The sequence below is a fragment of the Scylla paramamosain genome, chromosome 5, assembly GCF_035594125.1.
Source record: "Scylla paramamosain isolate STU-SP2022 chromosome 5, ASM3559412v1, whole genome shotgun sequence".
Lineage (NCBI taxonomy): Eukaryota > Metazoa > Arthropoda > Malacostraca > Decapoda > Portunidae > Scylla > Scylla paramamosain.
Genome location: NC_087155.1, coordinates 2,876,692 through 2,902,731, shown reverse-complemented (window position 1 = coordinate 2,902,731; position 26,040 = coordinate 2,876,692). Strand labels below are relative to the sequence as shown.

Sequence of the window (26,040 nt, the reverse complement as noted above, 5' to 3'; positions counted from 1 at the left end):
GGTGTTGGTGGTGGTGGTGGTGACTGGAGGTGGAGGAATATACAAAGGAAGACCAAAGAGCACCAGAGCTTGGGGTTCTTACTTGGCTGTTTGGGTAACTATTCTATTCTGTTAATGGGAGAGACACGATAGCACAGAAGAGTCTCCTCCCCGTCCACCCCTCCATCACTCCTGCAGAAGCTGGCAGGAAGAGGGAAATGATAACACTTGCATAAAAAAAAAAAAAAAAAAAAAAAAAAAACATGTAATTTGAGGGGAAAGTAATTAAGAGATGATGTCTACTTCTATCACATCTAGTCTACATACGGTCCTATTTTTATTAGTGATATCTGATGAGGCGTTTCCTCTTCCTTAAATATGACTGAGTGGGATACATGTTTACTAGGTGACTATAGTGATGGGTTAGTTTTCCCAGCAAGGACTCGATTCCTTATACCATTATTGTGACGGGGTCAGCAGCAAGTCGCCGAGGAACCTAGCCATCACCAAGGTCTCTTTAATGTGATTCATTTTCTTTGTTGTGAATTAGTTGTGTTTCTTCCTCAGTGAAATATACCCTCATCAGATGACAGATGTAATTGCACCGAAAGACTAAATATCAGCGGTAAGATTTTTGAGATGAACAGTGACAACCGAGGATTTGACATTAGATATTTATGAAGGCGATTTTTAAATGTGCAGTGTTGATTAATTGTATTATTTATCCAATCTCTTTTACAGGTATGGGTGTGTAATTTGATTTGTAGTCATTTATTATGGTGTGTGGTGTACTATGTCAGTGTGTGCAGTTGACGACAAAAGATGTTATATTACACCCCAAACCAAAACTGAAAGGGTCCACATTTTCTTTTTGTTTTTGTTTGTGGCCCGTGGCCTGAAAGGAGTTGAAAACCACTGCACTAGAGGGTAATAATAGCATTAGTAAAAGCATCCATTACAAACATCCATTTGTCTGTGCCTTTGGGCGCACAAATTATCTCAATGTTACTTCACAATGAATAAGACAAGTGAAAAAACTTTCTTTTTTTTAATTTGAATACCGTCTTTTTGGAAATATTGATTTTTTTTATTTTGTGCAATAAGATAAAAAAAATCTGCAATTTTCAAAAGTGAAAAAATCTACAATTCACCTGAAGGAGGAGGAACAGAAAAATTATGAACTCTACCAACACCACCACCCCATCACCACCACCACCTTCTCCTCCCCCTCCTTCTCCTCCTTGTTTTTTTGCAAAGGAATAATGATAGAATCTCACTTCATTCTTTGCAATCAAAATGCAGCCAGTTTTTCCCACACTGCACGATGGTTTTCCCACGCCAGCACAAGCACGAGGGCGTGTCGGTTTGGCAGAAGTCATACACTGCTCTGGCTTACTTTACTAAAGGGTAGTTAATCTAAATTAATTCCAAAGCGATATGTAAAGACCAGTGCGAGTGTTTGTTTTGGTAATCCTATGTAATCACATGTAATCCTCATTTTCTTCGTCAGCATTCTCCTGTTATTGATCAACTTTGTGATTTTAAGTACTAGAGGTCAAAGCTACAGGGGATAGATAACCTGTGTATACAGCCCCTAAAGGGAAGGCACACAAATCCAGTGACCGAAGCTGTGGCCTGATTGACTGCCGCCTCCCTGGAAAGCGCAATGCAAGGATGTTGCACCACCCCTCAACAACCAAACTGTGCCTTCACCTGCGCTAGGCACACACCACATCACACAACTATCATGCATTCACACTCTCCCTCACAAACGAAAATAGACAGACCACAACTCTTTCCCTCACTATTCTCTCAAGTTCTATGTGGTTTTTCTATACCACGTGGTATCAATTCCTGATTCCTGTATCTTGTCAGCTTCTGCTGGAGAGATTGGTGGGGAGGAACCTTCTGTACTATCCTGTATCTCCCAATAATAGTTAATGTAGAATAATAATCCAAACAGCCTCGTTAATACCTCAAGGTTTGGTCCTCCGTTGCATTCCTTTGTATTCTTTCCTCCTCCTCCTCCTCCTCCTCCTCCTCCTCCTCCTCCTCCTGCTGCTGCTGCTGCTGCTGCTGCAAGTGATGGCTTATAAATAACACGTGAATATGTTCTTAAACCACTCAGTGAAATCATAATTCCAGCTGAGAGAGAGAGAGAGAGAGAGAGAGAGAGAGAGAGAGAGAGAGAGAGAGAGAGAGAGAGAGAAAGAGAGAGTTCTAGGCCAGAGAGCCACATGAGTGCCCTCTCCCCCCCACCCAAGCAACCCGCTTTAAGCAACCATTCTGTAGACGCATCACAGGATAATTTTTAAGAGCAATATTGGATGACCATTTGGGGAGCCACACTCCACGGTCACACGCGGGTCTGTCAGGGGGAAGGGGGCGGGCAAGAGGGGCAGGCGGACCATACCAGCGTGTTGGGTCAAAACATATCACGGCAAAAAGGAGATAGAGGAAGTGAGGCTGTTTTAATCCTATACAATATTAGAGACAAAAAAATGGTCTGTATGAATGAAAATATGAGAAAGAACTTAGATTTTTTCCTTTCTACAAACAAATTAAAATGAGATGGAGGAGGTGAGGCTGAAGTTTAGCCCTATTTATTGTTGAAAATTGTTCTCTGTGTGAGGATATGAAAAAGGAATATAATAACAGTGTAGCGGGACACAAGTCACCGCTCCTAGTACTCCGTTTTCTGTTTTATTTTCACCCTTCCGTTTTCACTCTCTACTGCACACGCTCTTGTCTTTCATCTCTTTTTTATCACTTTATACATTTCTCTTACTTGTCACATTCTTTGCACGCTCTTTAACACATGTGTTACACATCTTCTCAACACATCTTACTACTCCTTTCTTCACACAGACATACACACACACATACACTCTCTTTTTCCATAATTTTGTATGTGTCGTTTGTTGTGTTTAGTAATTGTTATATATATTGTTCATATTTTTACCTAAATAAACTGTAAAGGATAAGAATAAATAAATAAATAAAAAAAAAAAAAAAAAAAAAAAAAAAATAGAAATTATCCATACAAACAACAGACACACGAATACTCACATTAATACATGAAACAACATAAACATTTGCAATACACTACTCACACGACAATGACTTACAGCGTAGTACCACACTTGCACGAACAAGTACATAGATACACTTATAACACCTCCACTCACACAAGCACATCCCAGACAACAAAAGCAACCTTCTAGGCTGGGGAGTCTAAACCTAGATACATAAATGAAGAAGCGAGCCACACAAACCAACATTATGTAGTCACAAAAATAGCAACGTGGTTTGCCCACAAACTTTTATCTCTTACTTTCCTTCTTTTATTTCTTACCTTTTCCTTCAGCAATAAACACTCTTAAATTACTTCACCCATCTTTACTTTACTTAGTTCAGTTCAGTTGAATAAACTATCAGAGAAGACACACCCACCAGTATATAATCGACAGGAGACAAGAGATACTCAGTCAAAATGACAGACACCCGCCAGACGAGGACAGAGACTCACTCAACTCGCCTTGCTGCTCGGACGTGAGACTCATTACTGAGCTGCTCTGCTGACGCACCACTGCCAGCACCAGCTTGAGGTTCCACCTGTGTACCGGAGCTCTCCCTTCCCGGTGAGAGCTCGCCCGGGTGGTGTCCTTCACTCCTTCCCCTTCCCCATCCTCCCTGCTCCCTGCTTCTTTACCATCAGACAAACAGAGCGCGGACCCAGGACGCTCCTGAGAGTGACCCTCAGGAGTTATGGTGGCTCTAGTGGCTCTGGTGGCTAAAGCTGTGGGGTAGGCTCTCCCTCTACTTCTTCTGATTATTTTCCTTTCGCCTCCCTCGGGAGGCAAAGTCTTGGTTAGGGTTAGGCGTGGGATAGGGTCACTCCGACGGCTGTTAGCAGCCGGGTGGCTAAACTACTCGTATTTCCACTCAGGTAGGCTCCTTCCATTCTGATTTACTGTCTTTAGTTGTGTTGTGTGTCGGGCTTCGGCCCCAATTAGGATTTATTGTATGTCGATCTTCTGAAAATGCCGAGAGTGAAGATCAAGCACCCAGACCCCACGGGTCACAACAAGATTCGCCTACTGAGAATTCTGTCTGAGAACCTTATATACGCCACCAAGATCATCCAGACTATTGATTCGTACATCGTCCTCACCAAAACTGATACTGACACTGACTATATTCTCGGCCCAGACACTGATCACTCTCAAGGACGAACACTTCACCCCTGTTTTGCCCCCTGAAATAAGGGCGAAACGAACAATAATACTTCTGAATCTTGATGATCACATATATTCCAAGACAGAAAAAGACATCGAAGAAGAACTCATCACTGAGAACACTTTCCTGAATGAAGGGATAGATAACATCTACAAAATCCCTAAAACTAAAATCGTGAAAGTAACTCTATGTAGCTCCACAGCTGCTAAGAAGGCCACTGACAACGGCCTATTAGCATTTCACATGAGCATCCCTCACTACAACATCAAAACAGAAGAATATATCCCGGTCATGATGTGCATGAGATGTTATGCCATCGAAGATCACCCCACCAGTAAATGCAGCACACCCAAGGACTTCCAGATATGCTCAGAGTGCGCTGAATTAGGACATACCTGGAAAGACTGCAAAAACACAAATAAAAAATGCATAAACTGTCAGGAGCCACACAGAACACTTGCATACAAATGCAAGAAAAGAAAAGAAGCAATAGAGCTAAAAAAGAAGACCTCACAAACTACAAACACCAAAACATACAGCCAAACACTCACCACACAAAATACCAACACACAACAACTCATGGACAAAGACACAAGTGCTAAAATCATGTCCTGCATGCTCCACGCCCACATGATTAATGCAGTAACCCCAGGCTGTTATAATGACGAGTTCAACAGAGCTCTCGCCCTCAACAACCTTCCAAAAATAAACCTACCAACAAATCCCCCCTCAAAACAAATTCTAGCAATGATCACTACTAATAACAACCTTGATGCAAATGATTCACTGCTACAACAACAACAACAACAACAACAACAACAACAACAACAACAACAACAACAACAACAGCAAACTCAACAAGAACCAGAGAGCCAACAACAAGATTTCGTTACACAAACCGAACAAGATATGCCTCCTCTTGAGAAAATATCTGGACAAGCAATAGGTCTGCAACTAATCACTAGGAAAAGTGAAGGCTGGTCTAAGCAAAAGACAATAGACCTGAAAGATTTGAAAGTGGGAATAGATACTGGTATGTATAAATACAGATACCGAAATCCAACTTACACTGATCAGGAAATTTTGCTATACATGATTAACAATGACATTGATCTCACAAACTGTTGGTGCACATGTGACAACTCGCAATTCACCAAAATACGTAACGGGCTCCTCCAAGACCTCACTCCACCTCCCAGTAAAGCCCAAAAACAGAAACACTCATACAGACACAGATACTCCTCAAATTAAAACTCCTCTCAACAAACACTACAGCCCACAAACTACCACTAACAAACACAAACAAAACACATACACTAAACATGGACACACTTACAGTCATACAACACAATGTTCACACGTGGAGAACAAATAAATTTCTGCTCACTAACACATATTTACAATACAACCCTGATATTATTTTGCTTAATAGCACCGGAATAAAAGACACAGAACAAGTTAAAATATTTGGTTATAATACATACAGAATCAACAGTGAAAACACGTTACATGACGGATCTGCAATACTAATAAAGAACACTATAAGACACTTTATTACAGACGATTTCGACACAGACATATTGCAAGTAACAATAAACACCAATACAGGTCCAGTTAACATAGCCACTACATATCTTCCACCGCGAAGACCATACCTTCCCTTTCCAGATTTCCACAGATTAGCCACACAAAACACATCTACATACATTATAGGGGATCTCAATGCTAGACATACTATATTAGATAACCATGACTGCAATACCGTAGGCAAAGCAATTAAAAAACTAATTGATAATGGAAAATTAATTTTCCAAGGACCACACTATAAAACCTACTTCGGTAGTCGTCACACCTCCACACCTGATATAATACTTACTAATAACAAAACGTACCATAACATGCAAATACAACCGGGTCCTATCACATCTTCTGACCACATACCAATCATAATGACACTATCTACACAAGCCATAAAAACACCCATTAACCCAACACCAAACTTTAACCTGGCTAACTGGGAAATGTTTACTCACGACACAGAGGAAGCACACAAAAATATAGACACAAATCCTTACATGACCATACAACAACTGAATACATCTTTACAACAATGGACTAACACTATAAAAAATGCAATGAAGACACATATACCCTTAAAAAGAAAGAAAATACTGCAAAAAACATTAACTAATAACACTATAAAATATCTCACATATTGTGCAAAAAATATCACAGACGTATGCAATCACACAGGGTGGACTCCCCTAAAGTTTGCCACATTAAAAAGAATAAAATATGCAATAATAAAAGAGTGTACAAACATTAAAAACAGCCATTGGGAAAATAGAATATGTAAACTTATAGAAGCACATAAAGACTCAAAGAAATTTTGGTCACAAATAAAATTACTTAAGGGTAACACAAAAATCACAGAAAACTACATATTACACAACAACGAAAAAATATATGATTTAAAACAGCAAGAAGAAACATTTAGAAGTATATGGAGCAAAAACTTCCAGATAACACGTGAAGAAAACGAAGCATTCGACCTACACACAGACAATACAGTCACGCAGTATATTACTAATAACACACAACAGTTTACACCTTTTCAACATGGAGACCCGGGCAGACTAGATGAAAATCACCCACTCCTTTACAAAGTAACAACAGACACACTAAAACACATGATTAAAGGGCTAAAAAATAATACTCCTGGAGAAACTCAAATAAATAAAACAATATTACAAAAACTACCCACAGAATCAATATCTACACTTACAAAATTATTCAATATATCTTTATCTATGGGGTATTTCCCTGATATATACAAACACGCCAAACTCAAATTAATCCCCAAGCCTAAAAACTAAAAAACAACCAACAGACCCTAATAAATATAGACCAATCTCCCTGCTTGAAGTTCCAGGCAAATTATTTGAAAAGTTCATTAACAAAAGACTTCAAAATCATCTAGAAACACATAACCTCATCCCTACAACACAACATGGATTTAGACAAAAAAGATCGACTAACACAGCCATAGCAACACTCTCAGAAACACTCAGCAACGCTCTCACAACAAACAAAGTTACTACAGTTGTTACTCGGGATATATCTAAAGCTTTTGATAAAGTATGGCACAAAGGCCTCAAATATAAGTTAACATCTGTACATCTGCCTGACATTTACATAAAACTATTAAGCAGCTTCCTAGACAAAAAGACGGCAAAAATAACAATAAAAACACACACAGGCCCCCCAATTCCTTTGCTAAGTGGAGTACCACAAGGAAGTAATATTTCGCCTACACTTTTCTCCATATACACTGCAGACCTCCCACAACCAGGCCCACACTGTACTCATATATCCTATGCTGACGATGTTACACAAATAATTTCACAACCAGGCAATAGCAGAAAATTCCTAGCACGTAAGGTGGAAAGAGAAATAATAAAAATAAACGAGTATGAACTTAAATGGAAAATAAAAACAAACACAAATAAATTTGCTATACTCCCAATCTCAATAACGAAAACAGATCCAATACATAAAAACAATCAAATTTTACCTTATACAAAGCAAGCTAACATCCTAGGATTAACAATAAACAGCAAAGGATACACCCAACACGTTAATAGTAACATTAAAAAAGCAAAACATGTGCTTTATACTCTAAAAAGATTTCAACAGCTTACAACCAACATAAAATTACAATTAATTAAAGCTTGCATTATTCCCATTTTAATATATCCAGACTATCCTCTAGTAACAATTTCAAATAATGCAATTCGTAAGCTTCAAAGAATACAAAACAGCTCATTAAGATTTGCATATAATGAGAAATATCCCTACACGAAAACCTGTGAGGAGCTACACATACTTAGCAATATAAAACCAATAAATATTTTACTTTACGAAAGAGCATCTAAAACAAAACACACATTACAGCATACATTACAAGACACAAATTACATACGCATAATAACAGACAATATAAATAACAACAATGAGCATACATGGTTCAGGAAAACATCTAAAGCACTGGAAACTATACAACCACATCCAATATACACATAGAAATTACTAAGCACGCGAAATTAATAATAACCATAACCGCAGCCTCCTTCTAATAAGTAATAATAAGTAATGGGAGCGAGGAACCGCAAATCATGATCTGAACCAGCAAGGCGTACAGCCCGCCACCTGTTATTCTCTCACTTTATTTCAATTTCACCAAGTCTATTCCCTCCAACTCTTAGTCTTTCCCCCCCCATAATTTCACCACCCTGTCTATCCCCCCCCCCAAAAAAAAAAAAAAAAAAAAAGAATAAACTATACAACCACATCCAATATACACATAGAAATTACTAAGCACGCGAAATTAATAATAACCATAACCGCAGCCTCCTTCTAATAAGTAATAATAAGTAATGGGAGCGAGGAACCGCAAATCATGATCTGAACCAGCAAGGCGTACAGCCCGCCACCTGTTATTCTCTCACTTTATTTCAATTTCACCAAGTCTATTCCCTCCAACTCTTAGTCTTTTCCCCCCCTAATTTCACCACCCTGTCTATCCCCCCCCATCATCATCATCAGAATAAACAGAGAATACCCAGGCTAAGTTTCCTTTGCCAGAGCTATACAGTTATGACACTGGAAACTGTTACCCTTAAAGGACTAAACACTGCTATGACCAAGAGGCATAGTTGGGAGCCTAAACTTCTCGCTTGAGCAACTTCCAGGCGGCCAAGTAGCACCTCACCTTCGCTACAACAGTATGATACTTTTTTCTTTTCTTTTCTGGACAAACTTGCTTGTAGCTAGAAACACACAATAGCAAAAAGAAGGCAGACAAAAAAGAGAATAATGTTTTACAAAGTAAATCGTAAAAAAAAAAAAAAATTGTATAAATCAAGATATGAAGGAGTATAAAATGGTACTTTTTTTTCGCCTAGGGACACACGTGGAACACACTTGTCAAGTTAAGTGAACATAAAGTGGAAATGCTGAAGATAAAGAAAATAATGGAGGAACACTAAACCTTTCACGAGAATGGAACTGTTGATATTACTGGGATTTTTATTTATTTTTTTCTAGTGTACATCATTATCCCAGACTACATCACCACTATTACATCATTCCGTTACAGCGTAAAGGGAGCGACTATAGTGGTGATGATGTCACTGTATTTATGCTCTACAAGCTGCATCACTTTAACAAACTTTAGGCGCTGTATCATTACAAACACAACTCATCACACACAGCAGAGTACCACACTAACATCCGACATTACCGCACCCTCCTGAGCCAATAACCTGCAGGGAGTGCCACAGCCCCGCCAGGCTACATAGAATACAAGCAATCACCCTGGGAGCGCACCCCGTTACGTGGCTCACTCTAACAGAAGCTTACAGTGTAGGGAAGCTGCCTCTGAGCGTCACATAATCCTGCACGCCATCCACACCACGCTACGCTACGCCTCCTCCTCCTCCTCCTCCCTCTCCTCCTGCTCCTATTCCTCCTCCTCCTTGTCCCCGCCCGACCACTTGCCTTCCTCTTTTACATACAAACTACACGCCCCACGCGGCGTATGCAAACACTAGCCCGTCGCCGTACATTTGGCCGTTTGCTCTGCTCTCGACACCCACACTGCCGCACATCACTTAGAGAGAGAGAGAGAGAGAGAGAGAGAGAGAGAGAGAGAGAGAGAGAGAGAGAGAGAGAGAGAGAGAGAGAGAGAGAGAGAGAGAGAGAGAGAGAGAGAAAGAGAGAAAGAGAGAGAGAGAGAGAGATATTCATGGCAGAAAGTAAATTCTTTCATACAAATGCACCACATTAAGCGCCTCCAGCGTAAAACTGTATAATTATCAGGCAGGAAACGCGGCAGTAAACACGTCAAGTCTATAGAGAAGGCAGGGCGTGTTTCACTTGCTGGTCTTGACTCTCACTTTTTTAATATGTTTTTTTTTTTTTCCTTGCGTGGATGGACAAGGTGTGGAATAATAGTAAGGAAATATAAATAGTACAAAAACTGAATAGGTGTCACTCCAGCTGATAATCCTGCTCTTTACTACAACAACAACAACAACAACTACTACTACTACTACTACTACTACTACTACTACTACTACTACTGCTACTACTACTACTACTACTACTACTACTGTTATTAACATTCACCTATTAAGACTCAGGAAAGCTTTGTCTTTCTCCAGCCCTTTATGCTTTTAAAAAACATCGAGCTGCATTTGGAAATAAAAATAAATGTTTAATTTAGAGTCAGTATAAAATGGTATTCATACATTTGCATATTGCCACTATTTATACTCACGCTCTTATATATTCTTGGCGAATGGCAAACAGAGGAACAAGAAAATATATTTTCAGTTGTCCTTCCATACATACAAACAAACAAAAAAAAAGTCAATAATAAAAAATCTAAATATATTTGTGGAAGTGCCTCAATACTCTTAAAACAATTAGTCACAGGAAGGGGAAAAAAACAGAAACAGGCAGAGAATTCCAGAGTTCACCAATGAAGGGGATGACAGAATGAAGATATTGCTTAACTCCTGGACTATTGAAAGGGAACGGAATAAAGGTGAAAGTCTTGTGTAGCGTCAGCGTGGGGAAGGAGAGACGCATGCTGATGACAAATTCTGAAGAGCAGTAACCATACAAATAACAACACAAGACAGACTTCCCCCATTTTTTTTCCATCTTCATATACTTGTGTGCATTTTTTGTAGCATATCAGTGTATTTGCTATGGTAAGCTCACCAGGTATGAAATGTTCTCTAGGGTACGCATTAATTCGTCCATTTATTTATTTATTTATTTTTTCACTTATTTATTATCTATTTATTTCATATTCTGCTTTTCATTACCACATCGTATTGAGAGGCACTTTTGTGACTCACTGTTTCCTTTACATTGAGAAATTATTTGTTTATTACAGTGCAGCATAAAGCAAGTGTCTGCAGTGAGTCAGACACTTTGTCAAGCAGCTTTACCTTACATGCACATGGAATAACATAGGCAAGCATGACAGGCTTCACTTAAATGTAAACCTAAAAATGGAAGGACGTACACTGCGCTACAAAAACAGCTCCGTCCCCGTCACTCACCGGTAAATTGTGAGAGTGTCAGGAGGAGCAGGAAAAACCCAGCCCTCGTCGTCTGGCCGCGAGGAAGGAAAAAGGTCCCGCCGCTGCTGAATCCGACAAGACTAAACACAAAATCAGAGGACTGTGTTAAACCCTGAAGACAAAAAGAAAAAAAAAAGTGTCCGAGTCAGATGGAGTCAAACAAGACTGGCTATCATAAGAACATAAGAACATAAGAAATAAGAGAAACTGCAAGAAGTAACCAGGCTTACACGTGGCAGTCCTTTTATGAAATATACCTACCTATTTCCATCTATTATCCCCATCCATAAACCTGTCTAATCTTCTCTTAAAGCTCTCTAATGTCCTAGCACTAACGACATGATTACTGAGTCCGTTCCACTCATCTACCACTCTATCTGAGAACCAATTTTTCCTTTCTCCTTCCTAAACCTAAATTTTTCAAGCTTGAACCTGTTATTTCTTATTCTAGCCTGATTGCTGATCATAAGAATTTTGCTTACATTCCCCTTGTTATAACCCTTATACCACTTAAACTATCAGGTCCTGTCTTAACCTACGTCTCTCTAAAGAATGTAAATTTAAAGACTTCAATCTCGCCTCGTAAGGAATACTCCTCATCCCCTGTATCCTTTCGGTCATTCTCCTCTGTACTGATTCAAATAGACCTATATCTTTCCTGTAATGTGGGGACCAGAACTGCACAACGTAGTGTAGATGAGGTCTGACCAGCGCCAAGTATAACTTTAATATTACTTCCGGCCTTCTACTTTTAACACTCCTAAAAATTAATCCCAGTACCCTATTTGCCCTGTTTCTGGCCTCTATGCATTGTTTCCCTAGACGGAGTTCAGAGCTAACTATAACTCCTAAATCTTTCTCGTACCCTGTACCTACCAGAGTTTGGTTATTTAATGTGTACCTACTGTGTGGGTTTCCTCTACCTACGCTACATACTTTGCATATATTGATATCAAATTGCATTTGCCATCTGTCCGTCCATTCATTCATCTTATCTAAATCTGCCTGCAAGGCGAAGGCATCCGATTCTGACCTAATTAATCTACCTATCTTTGTGTCATCCGCAAATTTACTAACATCACTACTAATTCCACTATCCAAGTCATTGATATATATTAGAAATAACAATGGCCGTAATATTGATCCCTGTGGCACCCCACTAATTACATGACCCCACTCTGATTTAGAGCCGTTTATTACAACTCTTTGTCGACTGTCGCTATCCAGCCTAACACCTTCCCATCTATCCCGTGTGCCCTAACATTTCTCAGGAGACTTTGATGGGGTACCTTGTCAAATGCTTTACTAAAGTCCAGATATAAGATATCATAACTATCACCATTATCTACTACCTCGTACACCTTACTGTAAAAAATTAACAAGTTTGTCAGGCAAGACTTCCCCTTCGTGAAGCCATGCTGATTTATCAAGTTATGTTTGTCTAAATGTTCCCTAATGTTCCTCGCTATTATTGACTCTAATATTTTACCTACAACTGAAGTTAAGCTGACAGGTCTATAGTTAGACGCTAAAGTTTTATCTCCTTTCTTAAAGATTAGCCTGCCTCCACATTACTGGTACCTCACCTGACTCAAGTGATTTCCTAAAGACAGAAACTAACGGCTCACTAATAATCTCTTTGCATTCCTTAAGTACTCTGGGATATATTTCATCTGGTCCAGGTGTCTTCAACTTTTTTAGCCTATCTATCCCCTGTTCCATTATCTCCCTAGTTATGGAAATATGTCAGCTTCTCATTCTCATCTGCTCTAAACATCTGTTCACTATCTGGCATATCCTGCATGTTTTCCTGGGTGAAGACAGTTAAAAAATACTCATTCAAAATTTTCCTAATCTCTTCCCCAGAACTAACCAGCTCCCCATCAGCTGCCTTTAATAGACCTATATTATCCTTATTCTTTGTCCTGTATACCTGATAAAATCCCTTGGGGTCCGTCTTCGCCTTGCTGGATACCTTCATAATTGCCCTTAGCTTTCCTCGTTAGCTTCCTGACTGTTCTAACTAATTCACTATATTGTGACCTTAAAACTTCTTCACCTGCCCTTAATCTCTTATATATACTTCTCTTCCGCCCTATATAATGTTTTAACCTAGCAGTAATGCATTTTGGATCATTTTTCTGTGATCTTACTGCCCTATACGGGATATTTGCTAACTGACCTGTATGAACTTTATGAAATATTTATACAAATCATCTACATTTACTTCACCTAATTCCCTCATCTCAGCCCCTACCATCCTCTCTACTCCCTCATCTACTCGCCTCGACCTCATCTCTCTCATTTTAGCATGACCTGACATTCCAACATACTCACACCCATCTCCCCCTTCCTCTTTCCTCCGTCTCTTCCGGACACATCTTCCCTCCTCTTGTCCTACACCCTCACACCTCACCTCACCTCTCTCATCTTGCGTTATCTCTCTCAACTCCGTCCCGGACCTGACCTCACCCTGCATCCGTTGCCAGTCAACTCCTTGGAGGTACCTTTTTAATTCCTCAAAATCTGCTCTCCTAAAGTGAGGTATTTTACTAGCGTTTTTGCTTCTAAAAGTTTCTTCCCATTTTAAATTGTACCTAATTTCCCTATGGTCACTGTTACCTAGCTGTCCTCCAACCTCTACCTGCGTGACTGCTTCCTCCCTGCTAGTAAGAATTAAATCGAGAATATTATTCCTGCTTGTGGGTTCTACGACTACCTGTTTTAAAAAATTATCATGAATTACCTTAAGAAATTCCTCTGCTTCCTTGTTACCCACCATCAGACTCCAGTCCATATTCCTAACATTAAAATCTCCTGCCACACATATCTGACTGTACCTGCCTGTTCTATTTATTTCCTGCCACAGTGAGGTGTTAATTTCCTTTGTACTGGTCGGTAGTCTGTACACTATTCCCAGTACTACTGACTGTGATCCTTCCTTAATATCTACCAATATCGACTCTGCTTTGTTATCTGTTTTAATTCTACTGTTAATACAACACTGTAATGTGTCCCTAACGTATAACGCGACGCCTCCTCCTCTCCTGTTTTCCCTATCTTTATAGAACAATGTATAACCATCTATCTTAACCTCTGGATTAAATACTTTTCCTGACATATCTAACCAAGTTTCAGTTAAAGCAATGATATCAAATTTCTCTACACACACTATTCCTCTAAGCAAGTCTATTTTATTCAAAATACTTCTACAGTTTGTGTGGTAAACACTTAAGCTATTTCTCACCTTCCCTGAGCTAGCTACCTTTCTAGATTTAACTAATTTGTCCTTCGTTTTCTCCTCACAACACCTTCTTCCCACAACCCCTTCCCGTATATGAAGTGAGTTATGGCAAATAACTGGCGCATTTTGTGCGCTCGAGCTCGATCTGTAGTGATGAGGCGATAGTTGCGTGAGTTGCGAGGCAGAAACCTTCGCCCACATGCCGATAAATCGAAATATGCAAAATACAGCAAAAAAGGCGAGTCTGACGAAAAAATTACATAAAATAAGTAAGGTACGCCTTCAAAAGTTACCAACCAAGAAGTTTCCGAAAATGAAATCGAAACTTTTATAAGCGATGGACACCAAAAGGTGCTCGTGGCCAAATCATCGTTGTGCCCTCCAGGGCCAGGCGGGAGTGGTGGGGTGTAGAGATGTGCGGTAACAAAAATAGAGCCCCCTCGCTCCGCTACGGGAATTATTCCTCGAAAGATATTTAATACGTTACTAAATGATAAAGGAAATCATAAATTTTCTTTCATTCGCTGACAAGGAAAATAAAAACGTGATGAAACTAATATTTTCAGGAATCTACAACGAGCCTCTAAAAAAAGGGAGACAAATAGTGTGAGCCGGCACTAGTCATCAAGGCCCACGTCACCTTGACTTTTCAAGGTAACAATCAAGACACACAGAGACAAATAACAACACTTCACATAACTATACAAGCTTTCCTCTCTTTGATTTTACTTGAATAAAGCTGCAACAAAGGTTATGACGATAAAAAGTTACCTTAGGTTAGGTCACAAATATCATGGTGGTAACGCTTCCCGGGAAATCAGAGTTAAAAATAATATCAATACCAATTGAGCAAAGAAAATATAAATATCTTTTCTCCATAGAAGGAGTTTTTTTTTTTTTCATTACGTGGAAACCAAATTCACACTAAATGAAATGTGTTACAGTAATAGTTTCCAAGGACACTTTATCATAACATGCAAAATATTATTAATCTACATAACGGTTAAACACAGTAAAGGATAAATAGACATATAAATTAGAAGATGTAATATTTGTTACCTAAAAAAGTCCTCAAGTGAATATTCCTGTTATTGTGGAAAGCTTTTTGTAATTGCATCTTTCCTTTCTTCACTCATATATTCGTACATACATAAGATATATATATATATATATATATATATATATATATATATATATATATATATATATATATATATATATATATATATATATATATATATATATATATATATATATATATATATATATATAAAGAAAAAAACGATCGCAAAAATGACAGCTAATTGTTAGGTTTTAACTGAATCTCTAAGTAAATATTTATACCAACAAGATGACACCATTATAGAAAATATATGACTTCGAAGACTGGAATACAAAAATAAAAGTTTTGAAAAAGATTCTCGGTTAATCTTCAAAGGATTTTTTTCCCTGTAAGATGTTGCAATGAACATTATAGACTAAATTTACATTCTTTCTTCTTTCATATATACACCCTAGGAAGGCAGAAAAATGGGAGACAAAAACAACGCTTTGGAAAAAGATTTAAACTAATCCTTCCTGACACGATACCACGGAAGCACATCCTTTCTTTCCTTCATAGATTCTAGAGAAGCAGACAGGAGAAAGGCAGGCAACAGTGACAGGTTTCGGTTGACATGAAAAAAAAAGTCTAACTGCGAGTTCCAAAACAGAGTGCACATGATGTAATGAAGCAGGTACTCACTTTCCTCCTGCACGTGTTGGGAGTGTTCACCGCGGCACCACCTGCCATCCTTTCCTGAAAATATCAAAACATTCACATAAGAAACTGATGCAGCTTGACTATTCTAAAAAGAGCTAAAAATGAAGCATCATAAACAGAACCACCAGAAATCCTTTACTGCATGAGTTACAACATACACATCAACAAAAAAAAATAAATAAATAAATAAATACTGAAGAAAAACACGAAATGTCATAAATAAAACGTGTCAAATTCCTCCAAGCAAGAATCTATGGATACATGGAAAACAACACTGAAAACAGAACACACTTCAAACGCTGCGAATGTTAAATATGCACGACAGCTGCAACAAAATAAAACGAACAAACACCATTATATATATATATATATATATATATATATATATATATATATATATATATATATATATATATATATATATATATATATATATATATATATATATATATATATATATATATATATACACCTCAGGAGGAGGAGGCAGTAGACACCTGCCGAAACGATAATTACTCCCAGTGAGGTCTAAAGCACTGTTCAGGGGGTGCTGTGAACTTATCATTAAACCCAGCTGTGACCTCACTGAACGTTTCCCTTTGTGTCTCACAACACAAGAGGGCAGTCACAGCCTGCCCTCTAAAGACAACTCTCTTCCTTCTCACAAAACTACAAGCACCTAATAACACACACCCTTCACCCAAAAATTTTAAAATCATCATGGCGACTCCTACACCAGTCTCGGAGTCCCCATCTGGGGAGGGGACCATCAATGTCCTCAGGTCGGACTGCCTTTCTGTCGACGACCCTAAGTGTCTTGATACCCCCCTCAACTTTTTCTTCATTAACTTCTGCAACATTCGTGGTCTAAGATCTAATTTTCAATCTGTAGAACACCACCTCTCCTCTTCTAAACCTCATCTTCTTTTCCTCACTCAAACTCAGGTGTCTGAGGCAACTGACAGTAGCCCCTTTTCTGTTCCCTACTACTTTCTCTATCCTCATTTTCGATCCAAAGCTGGATGCTGCATTTATGTGCGCAATGACTTAACCTGCTCTCGTGCCCACGCTCTTGAATATTCCGAGTTTTCCACCATCTGGCTACGACTACAGAGTCACTCTCATACTAAATTTATCTGTGCTGTATACCTCTCTCCTAACTCCTCTGACTATAAGAAATTCTTTGACTACTTAACTTCCAAAGTGGAGCACATTCTGACCCTCTTCCCTTTTGCAGAGATCTCCATTCTTGGAGACTTCAATGTTCACCACCAGCTTTGGCTTTCCTCTCCCTTCACTGACCTTCCTGATGAACTAGCCTACAACTTTGCTATCCTCCATGACCTAGAGCAATTAGTGCAACACCCTACTCGTATACCTGACCGTCTTGGAGATACGACCAACATTCTTGACCTTTTCCTGACCTCTAATCCTTCTGCTTATGCTGTCACCCTTTCTTCTCCGTTGGGCTCCTCCGATCACAATCTCATATCTTTATCTTGTCCTATCACTCCAATCCCTCCTCAGGATCCCCCTAAGCGAAGGTGCCTCTGGCGTTTAGCCTCTACTAGTTGGGGGGACCTGAAGAGGTATTTTGCTGATTTTCCTTGGAATGACTACTGCTTTCGTGTCAGAGACCCATCTTTGTGTGCTGAGCGCATAACAGAGGTGATAGTGTCTGGCATGGAGGCGTACATTCCTCACTCTTTTTCCCGTCCTAAACCTTCTAAACCTTGGTTTAACACAGCTTGTTCTCGTGCTATACATGATACAGAAGTGGCCCACAAAAGGTACTTAAGCCTTCCATCACCAGAATCTCATGCACTTTATATTTCTGCCCGGAACCATGCCAAGTCTGTTCTCCAACTAGCCAAAAACTCCTTCATTAACAGAAAATGTCAAAACCTTTCAAGTTCTAACTCCCCTCGCGATTTCTGGCATCTAGCCAAAAATATCTCCAAGAACTTTGCTTCTTCTTCTTTCCCTCCTCTACTTCAACCAGATGGCACTAATGCTATCACATTTATTTCTAAAGCTGAACTCTTCGCTCAAACCTTTGCTAAAAACACTACCTTGGACGATTCTGGGCTTGTTCCTCCCTCTCCTCCACCCTCTGACTACTTCATGCCACGTTTTAAAATTCTTCGCAATGATGTTTTCCATGCCCTCGCTGGCCTAAACCCTCGGAAGGCTTATGGACCTGATGGGGTCCCTCCTATTGTTCTCCGAAACTGTGCCTCCGTGCTTGCACCTTGCCTAGTCAAACTCTTTCAGCTCTGTCTGTCAACATCTACCTTTCCTTCTTGCTGGAAGTTTGCCTATATTCAACCTGTTCCTAAAAAGGGTGACCGCTCTAATCCCTCAAACTACCGTCCTATTGCCTTAATTTCCTGCTTATCTAAAGTTTTTGAATCTATCCTCAACAGGAAGATTCTTAAACATCTATCACTTCACAACCTTCTATCTGATCGCCAGTATGGGTTCCGTCAAGGCCGCTCTATTGGTGATCTTCTGGCTTTCCTTACTGAGTCTTGGTCATCCTCTTTTAGAGATTTTGGTGAAACTTTTGCTGTTGCCTTGGACATATCAAAAGCCTTTGATAGAGTCTGGCACAAAGCTTTGATTTCCAAACTACCCTCCTACGGTTTCTATCCTTCTGTCTGTAACTTCATCTCAAGTTTCCTTTCTGACCGTTCTACTGCTGCTGTGGTAGACGGTCACTGTTCTTCTCCTAAATCTATTAACAGTGGTGTTCCTCAGGGTTCTGTCCTATCACCCACTCTCTTCTTATTATTCATTAATGATCTTCTAAACCAAACTTCTTGTCCTATCCACTCCTACGCTGATGATACCACCCTGCACTTTTCCACGTCTTTTCATAGACGTCCAACCCTTCAGGAGGTAAACATATCACGCAGGGAAGCCACAGAACGCCTGACTTCTGATCTTTCTAAAATTTCTGATTGGGGCAGAGCAAACTTGGTATTGTTCAATGCCTCAAAAACTCAATTCCTCCATCTATCAACTCGACACAACCTTCCAGACAACTATCCCCTCTTCTTCAATGACACTCAACTGTCCCCCTCTTCTACACTGAACATCCTCGGTCTGTCCTTTACTTATAATCTGAACTGGAAACTTCACATCTCATCTCTAGCTAAAACTGCTTCTATGAAGTTAGGTGTTCTGAGACGTCTCCACCAGTTTTTCTCACCCCCCCAGCTGCTAATTCTGTACAAGGGCCTTATCCGTCCATGTATGGAGTATGCTTCACATGTCTGGGGGGGTTCCACTCATACTGCTCTTCTAGACAGGGTGGAATCAAAAGCTTTTCGTCTCATCAACTCCTCTCCTCTAACTGACTGTCTTCAGCCTCTCTCTCACCGCCGCAATGTTGCATATCTAGCTGTCTTCTACCGCTATTTTCATGCTAACTGCTCTTCTGATCCTGCTAACTGCATGCCTCCCCTCCTTCCGCGGCCTTGCTGCACAAGACTTTCTTCTTTCTCTCACCCCTATTCTGTCCACCTTTCTAACGCAAGAGTTAACCAGTATTCTCAATCATTCATCCCTTTCTCTGGTAAACTCTGGAACTCCCTGCCTGCTTCTGTATTTCCACCTTCCTATGACTTCAATTCCTTCAAGAGGGAGGTTTCAAGACACTTATCCACCAATTTTTGACCACTGCTTTGACCCTTCTATGGGACTGGCATTTCAGTGGGCATTTTTTTTTTTATTAGATTTTTGTTGCCCTTGGCCAGTATCCTTCCTACATAAAAAAAAAAAAATAAATAAAAAAAAAAAAATATATATATATATATATATATATATATATATATATATATATATATATATATATATATATATATATATATATATATATATATATATATATATATATATATAATGCTGTTTGTTCGTTTTATTTACAAGCCCATTTATTGTAATGTGATAAATAATTAAACCGAAAGTAATTAATATATATATATATATATATATATATATATATATATATATATATATATATATATATATATATATATATATATATATATATATATATATATATATATATATATATATATATATATATATATATATATATAATTACTTTCGGTTTAATTATTAATCACATTACAATAAATGGGCTTGTAAATAGAAAAGTTTAAACATTTGCAATACCCAGATTCGTGGGTGTTGTGCATGTTTTAATGTTTATAACATGTACTATTTATATTAGCAGAGAAATTTTCATTTCGTATGATAAAAAAAATGCATGTACACAAAACTGTAACAGAAAAATAGTACGAAATGTGCTCTAAATTTCAAGAGGATTCTTGGATAACATATTGTTTTGAAGCTATGTATTACCGTCATACACTATAAAGGAATTGAATATAAGTTGAAATAAAGTAAATGATCCTGATTGTAATTGGAAACTCGTGAAACGCGTTTCTATACATTTACAGATCACGAAGTTATCAACCACTAGTAACTATATACTAAAATATTTTTAAAAGGAACATTTTGATATCAAAACACCACCAAAATCAACATCTCCCAAATGGTCTCCTTACTGAGTTAGCGTACTTTTCTCTCATGAACCCCTGGAACTTTTTTCCCTCTCTAAACACAGCCCATCACAGGTCGAACTTTGCCTGGCGCCACAGATTTGACCAGTCGTAGTTTACATATATATGTTTCTTCCTCTGATGGCGGTGACGCTGCTGCTTCTTCCTATGATAGCAGTGATGGTAGTTCTTTTTCTCTGCTTTTTTTTTTTGTTTTCTTCCTCTGATGGCGGTAATGCTGCTGGTGCTGCTGCTTCTTCTTCCTCTGATGGAGTTGCTTTCTGTTCTTCTTCTTCTAAGACAGTCAGTTTGGTGGTCTGAGTTGGTTGGTGATGAGATAGTCAGATTGGGGAAAGTAGGAGGTACTGCACACTCACCTCCCTTGCTTCCCAGTCATAATTCAAGTCAGGTTGGTGGAACTGGGAAGGGTAGTGAGGTGCTGCACACCTGGTGGTGGTCTGTACATTTGGAGTTGGTAGGATGAGTCAGATTGGTGGTGGAAGTCAAACTGTGAGACTGGGAAGGGTAGAGAGGTGCTGCACACTCACCTACCATGCTCCCCAGGGTCAGTCAGTTTGGTGGTCTGTTGCCAGATTACAGTAAGATTTGTAAGTCAGTCAGGTTGGTTGTTTTTAGAGTTGTCACTGTCAGTCAGGCTGGTGGTAGGGAAGTGCTCCGCACTCACCTTGCCAGGATAGGGTAGGATGTAGGGATCAGGGTCAGAGTGGGTCAGAGAAGGAGGTACTGGTGGTCTGTACATTTTGGAGTTGCTCTTTGAAGTTGCCAAGATGAGTCAAGTCAAACTGGGAGACTGAGAAGGGTAGGGAGTAGCTGCACACTCACCTCCCATGCTCCCCAGGGCCAGTCAGTTTGGTGATTACATATCTGTAAGTCAGTCAGGTTGGTTGTTTTTGGAGTTGCCAAGGTCAATCAGTCAGGGTCAGTCAAGGGAAGTGCTACGCACTCACCTTGCCAAGATCAGAGGAGTGGTGGTGGTGGTGGTCTGTAAAGTTGGAGTTGCTCTTTGGAGTTGGTAGAATGAGTCAGATTGGTGGTCAAAGTCAAACTGTGAGACTGGGGAGGGAAGGAAGGTGCTGCACACTCACCTCCCGTGCTTCCCAGGTGGGTGGTGGTCTTTGAAGTTGTCAGGGTCAGTCAGGTTGGTAGTGTTTTATTTTTATTATTTGTTGTTAATTGCCAGACTCAGTCAGTTTTATTGAGGGAGGAGTAAGAGTTTTATTCTTTTTACTTTAATTATTTTTTCCTTTTATTTATTGTTTTATTTTTATTTATTTTATTGTTTTTTTTCTTTATACCTATATATATTTTATTCTTTTTGGTCTGGAAGTCCATAGACTTAGGGAGAGAAGGGAAGTGCTGTGCACTCACCTCCCTTGCTCCCGAGGTCCGAGGTGGTAGGGAGGTTCTTATTTATTTTTATTTATTTATTCATTTTATTTTAATTTTTTTTTTTTTTTGCTTGGTAGGTTGGGAGAGAAGTGAAGTGCTCTATGCACTCACCTTTATTTTTTATTATTTTTTTTTCCTGTTTACGTGAACGGAAGGGAAATGCTATGCACTCACCTTTATTTTTTTATTTATTTATTTTTTATTATTTTTTGCCTGGTAGTCCGTAGACTTGCCAGGGTTAGGATGGGGAAAGAAGGGAAGCGCTGTGCACTCACCTCCCTTGCTCTCCAGGGGGCGGTAAGGCGGTGCCTTCCTCCCCTGGGGAGGGGTAGGGAGGTGCTGCGCACGCACCTCCCCTCCTCCCCGTGGGCAGCTCCATCACCGTACCTGTGTGTTTGAGGCACACATGGTGATGGAGGGATGCTCTTTGAAGGTTTTTGTGAGTTCCGAGAGGGGGGTTCGAACCTACGCGCCCTTCACTTCCCTCACGCCAAACTCCAAGTGCATTACTCTACTCACTGGGCCACGAGGGCCCTTTTTTTTTTTTTTTTTTTTTTAAGTTGGTCTATTTCCCCATCTTCCCCATCTTTTTTGTGAAGTTGGTCTATTTCCCCAGCTAATGTTTACGCCAGTATGTATTAAACAATTATGAAGTGAATTATTTTTCATCATGTTATTTATTTATTGTATTTTGTATGGGATATGACCGCTGGCATCCCACACACTAGGTTCCCAAGACTGTCACTACGCCATGAAACCCCAACGGTAAACAAGATATATTTGAACACATGATTTCCCCTCCTGTGTTCATGCAGCACCAAAAGTTCAATAAGAAAAACTGCTGCTAATTCTAATGTGAACGTTCATTCCACAGTGATCATTAGATAACTGTTGACTTGTGAGAGTATGTCGTAGAGTGCAAATAGCAGTAGGTGAGATCAGAGAACTTTACAGAGGCAAGCATTCCTTGGGTCTGGAGCCGCCTCCTGGAATCCTCCTCTGTGCTGCACCACCACCACTACCAATAACAATAACAACAACACACTATTACACCTGTCCATCCTGCACGAGAATGACTCAGCCCAGAGAACCACGCATTGCTTTATTCGTAATTCACGTTCACTCTCAACATAGACATCAATCAAATTATGTCATTGAAAAAGTTGGTGAAGCACTCACTTCTTCACACAGGCTTTACTACCTATCAGCAGGATGAAAGCTTCCGACTGGGAGGAAGGGCGGCGTCGGGAGGGATTACGGGAGAGAGGGTAGGGGGACCAGCGGAGGCCGGGAGTGTGTTTATGCTTCATAGGTATAAAAAAGAATACAGCATGAAAAAGAAGAAAGATCTGTGCCCCCTCCCACCCCTGCTCCCCGCGTGAGGCGATACGTAGTGAAGTGGTACTGTTGTTGTTGTTGTTGTTATTATTATTATTATTATTATTATTATTATCATTATTATTATTATTATTATTATTACTATTATTATTATCATTATAATAATTATTACTGTCATCATCGTCATCAGCACCATCATTGTAGTGTAGCTGGTTTGTGTCCTTTCATTTCCGTGTCGTATCTTGTAAGTTGTAAGTTTTGATAGTTCAGTAGCTGTAACGATGGAGACCTTGTTTTTTATTATTTATGCACTGCACGGTGTCATTGGCATTTACATCTATATTTTCTAAATAACCAGGAACGACAACGACAACAACAACAACAACAACAACAACAACAATAAACAAACAAACACAACAAAAAAACACAACACTTACAATCACATTAGCAGGAACAATAAAGAGTACAAACATGCAATAAGACCAAACAACAACAACAACAACAACAACAACAACAACAACAACAAGCAAAAGCAATCATAAAAGAATAATATCCACACCGCGGGATTTCAACACCAGGAAAAGACTATTGAAAAGAAAAAGAAAAGAAAAAGACAATAAGAATGAAAATATATATATATACTCGTATATATATATATATATATATATATATATATATATATATATATATATATATATATATATATATATATATATATATATATATATATATATATATATATATATATATATATATATATATATATATATATATATATATATATATATATATATATATATATATATATATATATATATATATATATATATATATATATATATATATATATATATATATATATAATGATAGGCAGATGCCGGTAAGTACGAGGTCTGGGATATACTGTGTCATGTTAACTCCAGTATATAAAAAAAAATAAAAAAATAAATAAAAAATTGCGACGGCTATCCCTTCCCCGCTTCTTTGCATATACGCATATAAATAAATGCATATAAATAAATAAATAAATAAATGAATAAATAAATGATATATATATATATATATATATATATATATATATATATATATATATATATATATATATATATATATATATATATATATATATATATATATATATCATTTATTTATTCATTTATTTATTTATTTATTTATATGCATTTATTTATATGCGTATATGCAAAGAAGCGGGGAAGGGATAGCCGTCGCAATTTTTTATTTTTTATTTTTTTTTTTTTATATACTGGAGTTATATACGTTATATACGTTTGTGGTGCGTATATGCAAAGTAGCGGGGAAGGGATAGCTGTCGCAATTTGTTTTTATATATATATATATATATATATATATATATATATATATATATATATATATATATATATATATATATATATATATATATATATATATATATACTGGCGTTAACATGACACAGTATATCCCAGACCTCGTACTTACCCGCATCTGCCTATCATTATATATATATATATATATATATATATATATATATATATATATATATATATATATATATATATATATATATATATATATATATATATATATATATATATATATATATATATATATATGTATATATATATATATATATATATATATATATATATATATATATATATATATATATATATATATATATATATATATATATATATATATATATATATATATATATATATATATATATATATATATATATATATATATATATATATATATATATATATATATATATATATATATATATATATATATATATATATATATATAATGATAGGCAGATGCGGGTAAGTACGAGGTCTGGGATATACTGTGTCATGTTAACGCCAGTATATATATATATATATATATATATATATATATATATATATATATATATATATATATATATATATATATATATATATATATATATATATATATATATATATATATATATATATATATATATATATATATATATATAAAAAACAAATTGCGACAGCTATCCCTTCCCCGCTACTTTGCATATACGCACCACAAACGCACTACCACCACCACTACCACCACCACCATCATCACCACAACACCATCACAAAAACGACCACAGCAACAACACGAGACTGACATAGGTTGGCTGCATATGGGGTTGCAAAAAAAAAAAAATTAAATAAATAAAAAATAAATAAATAAATAAATGATATATATATATATATATATATATATATATATATATATATATATATATATATATATATATATATATATATATATATATATATATATATATATATATATATATATATATATATATATATA

The 26,040-nt window shown here is 37.8% G+C and overlaps 1 protein-coding gene across 1 annotated transcript in view; it reads right to left on the bottom strand.

The window, feature by feature from the left end:
• Positions 1–26,040, bottom strand: part of LOC135100373 (uncharacterized) — an 89,461-nt gene that overhangs the window by 50,994 nt on the left and 12,427 nt on the right. Inside the window, exon 2 of the mRNA XM_064003194.1 lies at positions 16,364–16,417. Within this exon, the coding sequence (XP_063859264.1) occupies positions 16,364–16,417 (54 nt within the window). The remainder of the gene's footprint in view (positions 1–16,363; positions 16,418–26,040) is intronic.